Source organism: Rutilus rutilus, assembly GCF_951802725.1.
Source record: "Rutilus rutilus genome assembly, chromosome: 12".
Lineage (NCBI taxonomy): Eukaryota > Metazoa > Chordata > Actinopteri > Cypriniformes > Leuciscidae > Rutilus > Rutilus rutilus.
The window spans coordinates 30,050,673-30,063,731 of NC_140217.1; the positions used below are offsets into that span (position 1 = coordinate 30,050,673).

Here is a 13,059-nt window from a genome sequence, read left to right on the forward strand (position 1 = left end):
CTATTCTAAGTCTTCTGAAATAGTACTATAGATTTATTTGGTGAAGTCAGATTCTTAAACAAACCATTCAGAAAGGTATTTACACTTTATCAACAGATTGACTGAACAGATTGGACTCATTTTAACCACTTTTATAATGGTATTTTTTGTCATTTTGAATATTGACCATCTTCACTTTCATTGTATTGAAAAGAGTGGCCATGATGGTCTTCAAAATTTCATCTTTTGTACAACTGGTTTGGTACATAAAAAGATAAAGTTTTCATTTTTGGGTTAACTATTCCTTTAAAGGAACTTTGACTAAACTCATCTGGCCAAAGTGCTTGAAAGAACTCTGATATAGATCTTGAGTGTTTGTCGATGTTGTGCATTTCACTTTCAAAAGTCTAACTCAAAAGAACGACATCCCACACTATTCGCTGCAGACAGGTCTGTGTGAAGGTATGTTTGTTCTGGTTAGGTAACTCCTCTGCGCTGAACTCTCTGTGCTGAGCTGAGTTTGATCCTCCCTTGCTGTGACCTGGTCATTGCACAAATCAATGCAATGTGCTCCGTGTGCAGCCCTCTCTTCTTCGCACCAGAATGCTGCTTTTGAGTTTATGTAAGCTAGGACAGGCATCCATCTGCCCACACATGTCCTCTCTCACTCTGGGGACTCAGGCCTTTACAGTGAACACACAGTGGGAGTGAAGTGCCAACCATTTTCTTTGATCTCTATGGTTGTTAAATTGTATTCTACGTTCTAATATTCAACTCTAGTAATAAAGCTTGTGAATAAAAGGTCTGAAAGACTAGACATGCTAATTTTAGTTGAACTTGTGCAGTTCTATGACAGCTCACATTTTCACAGGAAAATTGTTGATGCTCTGTACACTTAATTCTGTCAGCTTATGAATTTATGACAGACCGGTCATTTAATACAGAGCAGCTGTTCCCAACCAGTCAGTACCAATTCTTCAGCAGTAGGTAGAATGTAAAATTATTTTATTAAAATAAAATAATAAATAATAATAAAATTTAAAATGTGTATAATACTTTATTTGTTTGATTGTTCATTCATTCATTCATATATGGGTCAGTAATTATTATTTTTTTATTCAGCAAGAATGAATTAAATTGATCAAAAGTGACAGCAAAGACATTTACAATAAAACAAAATTACCCCATAAAAAAGATATCAAAATTATTTTTCAAATAAATTCTGTTTGATTCATCAAAGAATCCTAAAAATATGACACTAAAGACTGGCACAATGGCTGCTGAAAATTCTGCTTCATCGTAGGAATTAATTCCATTTTCAAATATAATAGAATAGAATAGAATTTTTTTATTTTTAAATTGTAATGTCACAATATTCCTGTTTTTATTGTTGTTGTTTTTTTGACAAAATAAATGTAGCCTTGATGAGCATAAGAAAAAAAATATTTTTTAAGTCTTTTGTGTAGCTCCATTAACACATTCTACTAATTTATAAAGCAATAACCAAAACAAGCTGTGTATAAATTGTTTAGATGAATTATGTACAGTATGTAGCCTATATAAAGACATCAGACAAATGTAGTGCATGTCTTTACTCGACTAATGATGCTATAGGCCTATTGATATCCACTGCAATGAAAAATTTACCAATTCCTTTTTTTCTTCTTTTGGTCGATGAGGGACTATTTGAGACTTACTGATGGGGCTGTGGGGATACATAAAACGAAATAGGTTGGGGAACACTGCTAGAATATGCATAATGTCTGTCAAAATCCATGAAAAGAATGTTCACCTCATAATCCTGAACAGAAATCACTTTATTCCGTGGAAAACCTGTTCACTGCAGCATTAGGGTGAACACTAAATTATTAAAGCCATTTAAATAGTCAAGAGACGAGAGAAAATAAGAAAAGCATGTACATTCTTTTAAAATTCACTGTCTGAGATGTTCTGGCCAGTCAAAGTCACGGGCGCAAAGTGCCTGGATTGTAATTCCTGGAATTGTGCTAAATGTAACTTTAAATGTTAATGTGATGCTGCTCAGGGTAGAAACTAGGACGTGGCTGCTTTGCAGTCAGTCGACAAGACCCTTTTCTCGTTAACGAGGTAAAGGCATTCCTTAGGGATTGCGAATGTGACGGAGACAAGGCCCCCTGTAAAGCACACTGCCTTGCACTAATTACACTTTAATTAGAGGAAAAACCCAAAGTAACAGTGTATAACTTTTGTGCTCGAGATCTAAGCTAAGATCTGGCTTGTCATAGTCAGGATGGACATCACTTTCTCTGTGGAGAGATCTTCAAGTAGTTTTGCTATGTGATTTGGGACAGAAGTTGGCAGTTTGTTTGAGAAATTAGCCCGTCTATGATGAAGTCTTTCTGTGTTTGTTGTGGAAGAGGTTGGTTCTTTGCAGGGCAACAGAAATATTGACAGTTCCATTTCTTGCTCCAGTCAGGCATATTCACACTTTAGTACCATCAACTGGCTACAGCAGAGTCAGCAACAAACATACTGATTTGAGTGGCAGCGTTAACGGAGCCGATGTTCGTAAAGCAGATTTATGTCTGTTTGCAGAAAGGTAAAACTACCAAATATGCAGAGCAGAGGCTGAAAGAAATCCCCACAAGTGTTAAAGGGATAGTTAATCTAAAAATGTTTTAATTCTGTCACCCTCATCGTTACAAACCTGAGTTACATTCTTTTTCAGATCACAAAAAAATATATATATTTTGATGAATTTTGGGGTCCAAACAGCTCCGAACCTTATTTCATTGTTTGGAAAAAAAAAACTTTCCTCAAATATGCCTTTGACGTTGTTTGCACACTGACAGTGATTTTTTTTGTTTCTACAAAGCAGCGATAAGTTACATCAAGATACCAGTATGTCGCAACTAGACTCACTTTCAGACGGCACGTCCACAGAACGCCCACAGTCTGTTCGCTGACCATCTGACTGATACATATTGCTCAAAAAACTGGAAAGCACTTTCTCAATCTGGCAAGCTCCAATCTGATTGGCTGACTTCACACAAGTTGTGGGGGTGCAAGCTTACAGGGATTTTTATCAGTCTGCCTGGAAAGTCATGTTTACAAGTTAATAGGTTGATAAAAGTGCTTTTGATAATAAAATAATCACTGGATTTGACAAAGTTTGTCAGGTTAGTGGCATCAAATAAAAAAAAAAATATTCAAAATTTATGTAGATATACAACCAAGTTAAACTGTGTCCTATGGAAGCTTGTTTAAATAACGAAAACATTTTAAAAGATAATTGTGACTTTATATCTCGCAATTCTGATATGAGATATAAACTCGCAATTGCGTGTTAGAAATCTCGAGTTTATAACTCGCAATTCTGACTTTATAACACGCGATTGCGACTTTGTCACGCAATTCTGACTTTATATCTCCCAATTGTCTTTACACATTTTCTGCTGTTTTTAGTGTCTCCACAAACATTTTATAACTACATCCTTTTTCATGCCAGTTTATTATTGTGGTATAGTCTATTTCAGAAAAATAAAAAAACTCTTATCTACGACCATCATTTCCCAAAATTCACCACACATGGATGCCATCACTTGAGAGAACCCTGAATAATGGCAGATTGCTGGTGTTTGGAAGAAGTTTGGAAAAATAATGGAGATATTTTATAGAGTAGGAGTTTGAACAGTATATTTGTATTATCTTCTACGTGTGTGTGCTTGTTTGTACATATTTGAGTGGGTGTTTGAGCAGTTGGAGTATCGCTCCTCTTTGAACTGGCAGTAATACTGACTCAGGATTGACTCACAGAATAAACAGAATAGAGTATCACAGCATAGAATCAAGAAAAAGCATAAAAAAAATGCTATTGACCTTTCTATTTATATAATATAATCTATAATATAAGACATTCTGTTAAATATGAATAGCATGTGGGAAAGCTTGGAGAAAGGGAGGAAGACACTAAAGGGAAGAAAAAACAACAACAGTGCTGGGCTATTCTCTTCAGCTGTGGCCAAGTTGATCAGTCATGCTGTTTTATACCTTGTATGTTATTCTTGATTTCTCAGTTCTGGCCTCTGTACAAATGAATCCAATCTAATCAGCTAATTAGGTCAGAACTCACATAATGTATAATATACAAAAGGGTGCAGTGTTGTGGCTTTGTAGTGGCGATTAAAGGTTCAGAGACTGTCAGTTAAGGGATAAAACAGCATTTTATTTAGTATTGCAATCAATTATGAAGGTAACCAGGCTACTGCCATCATAAGTGGATTATTCAAAGCTAGATTTGACAGTGTTGTGGTTGTGTAATTCCGTTTACTAAGCAGGGCTCGGATCTGGCATTTTAAACATTGTGACAGCACTCGATCTGTAGCACCCATTCTCAGAGTCCAGATTCATGGTGGGCGTTGGAACAGAAGTGTCAACTGAGAGCGCTTTCATCCCTGGCTGAGTCCTTCCCTGAAATTTCAGTCAGTGTGTTCTGCCTTCCATCAGCATGTACTTTCAAATTGCTTACACTTGGTTGTACTGAGACATACTGTCTGTGTAAACCTTATAGTTTGCTTCCTAGACCATACATTGTGACTGTTTAAAGGGATAGTTCACCCGAAAATGAAAATTCTGTTATTATTTACTAACCCTCATGTCATATGATGTTCTTTTTTCTGTAACAAAACCAATTTTTTATTTTTGGTGAACTATTAAAGGTATAATGGAGGATTGTTTTACTTCCGGGTGGATCACCTATACTATTGGTCCTCCTAATTGTCAATCATTCTGGTGAATCAATCAAACTTATTCAAAAAGTGGAGAGGGCGGGTCTTATCTAAAATTCGGAAAGATCCTCCACTATACCTTTAAATTAATATTTTAAATTAACACTTTCCCCGCCAGCATTTTTATCTTTATTGTTATTTTTTTTAAGTTGCCAGCCAGCGCCAACATTTTTGACCATTTTCACAAAACTGTCATGGCCCCCTGACTATTTTGTTAAATTAATATATGAGAAAAAAAAGAACAGAGCCTGTGCTTTTAAACAAAAACAAAAAGAAACCATTTTATTTTAGCTTAATGCATTCTTTTTTTTGTTTTGTTTTTTTATCCACACTTGAATGTGGGAAAGTTAAATTTAAAAAAAAAACACCATTTTGCACGAAAAGCTGAGAAAATCTCATTTTTGTCAAAGACTTTATCTGGATCGGATTCAGAACGATGATCCAAACATACTGTAGATCAAGATCGAAAGCTTTTACAGTCATATACCTCTTTGTGGGTTCAGCATTTCATTCTTTAATGTTGATTTATATGCTGTTGAAGGTTTGATGATCACATTAGCCTACATGTGTGTAACTAAGCAATCTTCTATCGCTTGTTTCTTTTTTCTGCAGCAAAACTGGCAAGTACAACAATAAATAAACAGTTTCAATATAAGAAAATGTTAAGTAAAGGTAGTTAAAAAAAATCTCATGAATGGTTGGGAAAGGGTTAATATAACTTAAATATAAATATTTCCCATACAGGTATTACCACTGTGCTGACCATGACCACCATCAACACCCACCTGAGAGAAACACTTCCGAAGATCCCGTACGTCAAAGCCATAGACATGTATCTGATGGGCTGCTTCGTCTTTGTCTTCTTGGCTCTGCTGGAATATGCTTTCGTCAACTATATTTTCTTTGGACGAGGGCCTCAGATGCAGAAGAAATTGGCTGAGAAAGCTGAGAAAGCCAGTAACGACCGCAGCAAGTATGATGGCAACAAGGTAAAAGTCCTTTTTATCTGTCACGATGCCAGTGTGAAGAATGAATTGAGTGTTAGATTTTCATTCTCTTTTTTTAAAATAAAAGGTTGTGGTATGGTAGTCCTGGGGGAAACAATACAAAGGCATGAAACAGGAAAAAAACTAGAATGTGATGTTTCTAAGTAACTGTAACTCTAAGAGTTGTACAGTGTTCTTTCCTACTTTGACACCTGGAAAATTCTGCACTTCTTTCACTTTATTTACTTTATTTATTTAGGTCATTCCCAGTCCTGAGGAATGTCAGTATTTCCTCCTGCAAATGTTTAATTCTGGAATATTGTGTCAGAAATATGGCCACTGACATTTGCGCAGCAACAGCAATGTCCTGAAATATGTGTCATTTTTTCCTTGAATCAAAAGACAAATTCCAGACTCAAGTTGAGATTTTTGAGGTTAAAGCATTTGTGCTGAAGCTCAGATGGAGGACAAACTCTTGTTTGTGCTTTTCTGACCAGTCTGTTCAAGAGGGAGGCAACTGCAAGCCATCATCTGTTAAACAGTCCAATCAGGTACAAGGCCACCGTCACTCACAAGGGGTGAGTGTGTGTATTGCTGGCTGTTTTGTCAACGTTTGTAAGCTTCGTCCTGAAATCCTCCTAGCAACAGTTTCCCTCTCATTTAGTGCAAAATAGTGTTTCTCAACTGGTGGGTCTGTTTCAAAGCAGCGAAAAAATAGGCTTATATTCAATTTTAAAGGGGAGGAGAAAATGCTTCCCATATGTTTTATTATTAATGTTCAAGGCTGAGTGTTCAATCAGACTCTATTATATTAATCACCATCTTTTTACTGTAGAGCATGAAACCATCAAAATGCAAGAAATAATACATCATTTTTACTATTGTCATATAAAAAATGTTACATAATTTTTATTTATTTTGCTTATTCAGTTCATGTAATGCTAATATATTACAACATTTGATTGTAGAGACATTTAATTTTGGACAATATTTTTGGACTTGATGTCGCTACTTGATGTCCAATGCAAAATCTATGTTCTGATTCGAAACTAGTTGAGAACCACTGTTCTTTTGTGTCCATTCTTTCTCCATGTGTAATGGCGTGATTTCTGGTCCATTCATTCGTTCAGTTAAAAATTCTGGTTCAGTACACACCATCTCATAACACAACTATATACCGTACTCGACCTCTGTAGCTGTTTTCTCATTTGCCCCATCACAAACACTGATCAGGATTATGAAGTGAGCTGTAATGATATTTTTGCAAGAATGTATTTCTGAATTATTTATTACTGCAGAGACTCAGAGGTAGCAGTAAATAAACAATATATCATGGAGGGACCTCCTCTTGAGAAATAACCTGAGCTTGTTGTTCAGCAAAATAGCAATTACTTCTGTCATTTAGCAATGGGAGGTTTTTTTTCTTCCTGTTTCATACTGTTATTTTAATTAATTAACTAGAGGAAAAAAAGATTTCGATTTTTTTTCCACTCATGACTTGTAAAGACTCATTTCACTCAAACACTTTTAAGTGTTCTAGATTATTATAATTTTTTTGTAGGGTTTTTTGTTGTTTACAGTGTTGTTTTGTATTTTTGAAATCAGCTGTGTGTTATGGATGTACATTTGTGTGTTTATTTCCTTTTGCTGTTTCCACATGCGGTCTGTGTATGCGCCATTTAATAAACACACTTTTTTTGTTGTTGTTGATGATAAAAATAGGAATGTGACAAATATATTGCTTTTTTAGGCTACGTCTACATTAATCCGGATACAGTACAGGCCAAAAGTTTGGAAACATTACTGTTTTTAATGTTTTTGAAAGAAGTTTCTTCTGCTCATCAAGCCTGCATTTATTTGATCAAAAATACTGAATTTTTTTTTTTATATTGTGATATATTATTACAATTTAAAATAATTGGTTTTCAATTTATTATACTTTAAATTATCATTTATTTTAAATTATACTTTACTTTAAATTATATTTTTTTTCTTTTGAATAAATGCAGTTCTTTTTAACCTTTTATTCATCAAATATATTAGGCAGCAGAACTGTTTCCAACACTCATAATAAATCAGAATATTAGAATGATTTCTAAAGGATCATGTGATAGACTGGAGTAATGATCCTGAAAATTCAGCTTTGCATCACAGAAATAAATGATAATTTAAAGTATAATAAATTGAAAACCAATTATTTTAAATTGTAATAATATATCACAATATTAAAAAAAAAATCTGTATTTTTGATCAAATAAATGCAGGCTTGATGAGCAGAAAAAACTTCTTTCAAAAACATTAAAAATAGTAATGCTTCCAAACTTTTGGCCTGTACTGTACATTTGAAAATGGCGTTTACATTTTTTAAAAAGCGCTCTCCGTCCACACTAGCATTTTCAAGCGTTTTCCAAACGTTTCTTATCCACACTGAATCGTCAGAAAACACTAAATTCACCTTACTGCGCATGATTAAAACCTCATAAAAGCTCACTGAGATTATATAGATGGAACAGACATCATAAAGTTCTCATGCTATTCTTCTGGCAGGATCATTTTATTTAGCTAAATATCTCACCATTCACTGACGCGTCAGTGTCACTCACCATTATATGTTTGGTCTAAAACGCAACTGCTCTCATGTTTTATCACAAGACAGCAATTGTGATCAAATTTTCTCTCATCTTTGCAGGACTGTGATATGAAGAGTGAACAAAGAAACATATCTTTAGCAACAGTGTGAAAGTCAATAGCACATAACAGGCACAATAGAGGTATAAACATACATCTATCAGTTCAAAATGCGTCACACGACTAAACGTGCGTCATCGTTTACAAATACCTCCGCTTTCACAGTCCACGAAACGACATTGTCAAATTTATCCACTTGGGAGAGCGTTTTCTAAAAGTCTCAGTGTGGATGGAAGGCCAAACCAGAGAGAAAAAAAGGGAAAAAAAACGTGTGGACAAGGCCTAAGGACTCCCACATATCACCTAGGTTACATTAAAGTATCACACCTTATATATGAGAACTTTTGCTTCCTAATATGATTCTTGTAAGGTTAACAACTTGCCCAACTTGTTCTTATTTACACTGGCTCAGATTATAACCTAAATATGATTTGACATTGCAATTGTACAACCTTATACAGAATATTGCTTTTTGAAATGTGTGGCTTGTTTAGAGCATCTCATTGTCATATTGTTACTGCAATGATGCATTAGCATGTTGATGATTTATAGTACCATTGATTATAAAATGAGTTCTGTTGGATTCTGTGTGTTGTACTGGAGAACAGCACTTCAGCAGTAATTCATGTCTGTGTCATGTGTCTATGGCAGTGCTTTACATATACAGTATACCATTATTATTATTTATTTTCTTGTGAGCATTCCACTGTAGTGGATACATAATGTAACTGACATTATTTGACATGTAAATCATAGCCACATAAATCGAGTTGTTTGTCATTTATGTGCAAAGAACTGTTTTGAAGGCTCTTTCATTCTTTATGTATGTCATGTGAACGCCTCCATTGTAGCTTGTCTAACATGCCTAACTAACCACAAAATCCTCACTTTTCATAATCCAAAAAACAAATACATTGACTTTAATAATGTCTAAGTAGTTTAGGGGGGTTTACTGAGTAATTTACTTTTTAAATTCACTGTTTAAAGGTTTTTTTGGACCCTGTATGAAATAATAGTCAGAAAAGACTATTGCACTGTGCAATATGAAATATTGCACTGTGCAATGCACTGCACTATGAAATACTATTCATATGCACTGTGAACTAACATGAAAACAATGAGCGACTGTATTTTTTATTAACTAACATTAAATGAAAACTGTAACAAATGTATTGCTCATTGTTAGTTCAATGACTAGTGTTAACAAATGAGGCCTTATTGTAAAGTGTTACTGAAAAATCATATAGCTTTTTAAATGGAATATTTATTGAACCTATCTATATAGTTTCCATATGTGTTTTTGTTGAGTGTCATACTTAATAGTAGGCTTTATAGAGAAAGAAAAACGTGGTAACCAGGATTGTCTCTGCTTGCAGGTGGATTCCCAGGGAAATATCCTTCTGACCACCCTGGAGATCCACAATGAGGTGGCCGGGAACGAGATCACCACCAGCGTCAGCGAAGCCCGAAACTCCACTTCAATGGTGTTCGATAACTCAGGGATCCAGTATCGCAAACAGAGCACAGCGCGGCCCGAGGGCCGCCACAGCATTGAAAGGAACGTGCAGTCGAAGAAACCACGGCTACGCAGACGCTCTTCCCAGCTCAAAATCAAAATCCCTGACCTCACAGACGTGAACGCCATCGATCGATGGTCACGGATAATATTTCCCGCTGCTTTCTCTCTTTTCAATTTGATCTACTGGCTCTATTATGTGAATTAGGCCTCAGACGTCAATGGGGTTTTTTTGCCCCGTCACAATTTTTTCATGTTGCCAAGTGGAAAATTCACATTTTTTTTTCTTTGCTCGGACGTACTTAAGGGACGTACTTCCACGCCATATAAACCAAGGTTTTTCTACATTGAACCCTTGTGATGTTGAGAAGGGTTCCGATGGAATGCTACCTGCACTAAAACTCTCATCATACGCCCATGCTCACATAAAGTACATGTGTACTCAAAAAAAAAAAAACTTCCCATTCACATACACACAAAATCAGTTTTCTAAAGACTATCTCTGTACATACGTTGCAATTTTTGAAGCCACGGGACTTCCGCATGATGCACTCGGAGCTGTCTTTAATTTGTACATGTCGATATGTTATTACGATTGAGAGATGCTAATTGCAAACGTTTCATGCCAATGAATCTTTATTGTCGGAGCGCAGGTGATTAATATTAAAAGAAGATTACATTGTTGTGGAAATGCAATATAACAAGGTCAAATCACGTCTTCAGTTTCAGAGCTTGCTACGTAAACATCAGCTGTTCTAAACATTGCCGTTATGATCTTATTTAGACAACGTTTGTATATAATCATGTTATGATATGCTTTTGGAACATGATTTCCATCCGCCTTGGGTTGATATGATTATACGCCACTTTTTGCAATCATTATGTAAAGTGCTTCAGTACATGTAAGATAAGATAATAATTGTACACTTATCTCATTTCAAGGATATCAAAAATGAGGACAAAGAACAAAACATAAAAAAAACACTGCAAATGTGGAATATTTAAATCAGGGCCTGCAAAGGATTTCCATGATGCCATCATGAATATCAAGCATAAGTAAACAGACAATCCTAGCATTGTGTTTTTCTTTTTTTTTTCTTTTCTTTTTTTTTTGTAGATGTGTAGCAAATACTGTATGATTTTCAAGTGAGAGTGGGTTTGTGTGTTTTATTCTCCTCTGTTTTTTAAAGAATGCCTGAGTCATTTCCGATATCATTGTAGGCCTTATGTAAACATCGTATGGCCCATTTACAACACATCATTTTATTTAATTTCCTTTCCGGTTAGGGTTATTTAAGGGTAATTTTATTTAAGGTAAATGGACAAGCTCCTAACGCATTTGAGGGAATTGTATGTTGTCATCAATACACAACTTGTCTCAGGTTCTCTTCCAACATGAAAATGGTCTGTGTTTTTCTGATTGCCAGTATTCACATCATATTTGTTGTGATTCATTTGTATTATATCCTTGTGTACAGCAACAATGATTACATAGCAGATTTAGACAGCATGATATTGTTTGCATTTAGAGATTCTACACTGATTGTATCTGATTTTGTTTTGGCAGATTTCTTTACCATCGGTCATATGCACTTACTCTATTTCAGGGGCCGAAAACTGCTGTCTGGTAACTGGTTAGAGAGTCATGTTGTATACTCATGCTTGCAAACCATCTAAATATATTTATAAATCTCTTTCAAATATCCCGTATGTGCTGTTGACAAGCCATTCCAACAGGTTGCTTTGCAGTTGCATTGTGTCAGTAGATGCTCATTAATTCTTTAATTACTTTTCTTCCCTCTTCTATTGTATGTTGTAAATATATAACCCACAATCCACATGTGACCCATTTCTTTCTTTCTTTCTTTCTTTCTTTTTTTCTAATATTCACTTTTGAGGTTTTATTCTGTACAGTCCACCTCACAAATGACCAGATCTCTATTTATGAAATGTGTTTAAATGATTAGATAAATGAGGAGTGAATGTCCAGAGGACAATATGAGGAAATGGAATAAATTTTACTCTTTCAAATAATTGGTTTTGCCTTATTTCAAATTATAATGAGGTGCTTTTAATATACTTTAATTATTGTCATTATCAACATCATGCATAATTCGATCTGCTCCATCATTTCAAGTCATTTTTGACATAGAAACACATTTTGAATTGTAAGCACTAAATAAGGAAAATATAATGCTCTTTTTTAAAATATAGTGTACATATTTAAACAATAGGTTTATGATTTTAGCAATATGCTCTTCTCTTTAGTAAAATTTTCTAGTTATAACTGACGAGCTGCACTGTAAAAAATGATATGATCAGTAAGTTATAACAACATATGTTTTTACATTGCTTTAACTCATCAAAATAAGTTGAGCAATTTTTGAAAACTCATTTTTTAAAGTCAGTTTATTGCAATTTAAGTTTAAATGACGACTTGTTCACAAGCTTTATTGAAAATTTTCAGGGTTGAAACTTATTGGAGATGATTACAAAAGGGATAATACATTTCAGTAAGTTGTACTCTTATCTTTCAACAAAACCTTCATATGTTCATTCTTGGCTTTTTTCGTGCTGTAACTATAGAGGACAAAATGACGGCCATGCGCGATCAGTGATCACTTTTAGAGCATCTAAACGGCATTTATTGTTTGGGTTTAGTAATGGAATTGAAAACTGAGAATGTCGCGTTTCTCCACAAACAGCTCGCCTTTGGAATGACAGATAGTGTCCTTGAGTCCTTGAGTGTAATAATGAGTCCTCCACAATGGCCACTGGCCAGAGGGATTTTGAGCCATTTCTCTTCCAGAACAGCCCAGGTCACTATGTGATGCTGGTGGAGGAAATTGTTTTCTGACTTGCTCCTCCAAAATACCCTAAAGTGGCTCCAAAATATTTCAATCTGGTGCCTGTGCAGGCCATGGGAGATGTTCAAATTCACTTTCATGTTCATCAAACCAATCTGTCACAAGTGTTGCTGTGTGTACTGGTGCATTATCATGCTGATACACGCACCCCCTTCTTCAGGGTACAGTGTTTGAACCATTAGGTGCAAATGTTCCTCCAGAATCATGGTTCGGTAGTCCTTGGCATTGATGCACCCAGACAATCACTGATCCACCCC

The 13,059-nt window shown here is 35.2% G+C and overlaps 1 protein-coding gene across 5 annotated transcripts in view; it reads left to right on the plus strand.

The window, feature by feature from the left end:
• The window catches only part of gabrb3 (gamma-aminobutyric acid type A receptor subunit beta3), a 67,198-nt gene extending 55,235 nt beyond the window's left edge, over positions 1-11,963 (plus strand). For 2 of the 5 annotated variants that reach the window (XM_084424886.1, XM_084424888.1), the window contains 3 exons: positions 5,490-5,734; positions 6,229-6,309; positions 9,796-11,963. In XM_084424886.1, the coding sequence (XP_084281012.1) occupies positions 5,490-5,734; positions 6,229-6,309; positions 9,796-10,143 (674 nt within the window). In that variant the 3' untranslated portion in view covers positions 10,144-11,963. The remainder of the gene's footprint in view (positions 1-5,489; positions 5,735-6,228; positions 6,310-9,795) is intronic. The other 3 variants (XM_084424889.1, XM_084424890.1, XM_084424887.1) reach the window with 2 other exon arrangements.
• Positions 11,964-13,059: the final 1,096 nt, after the last annotated feature.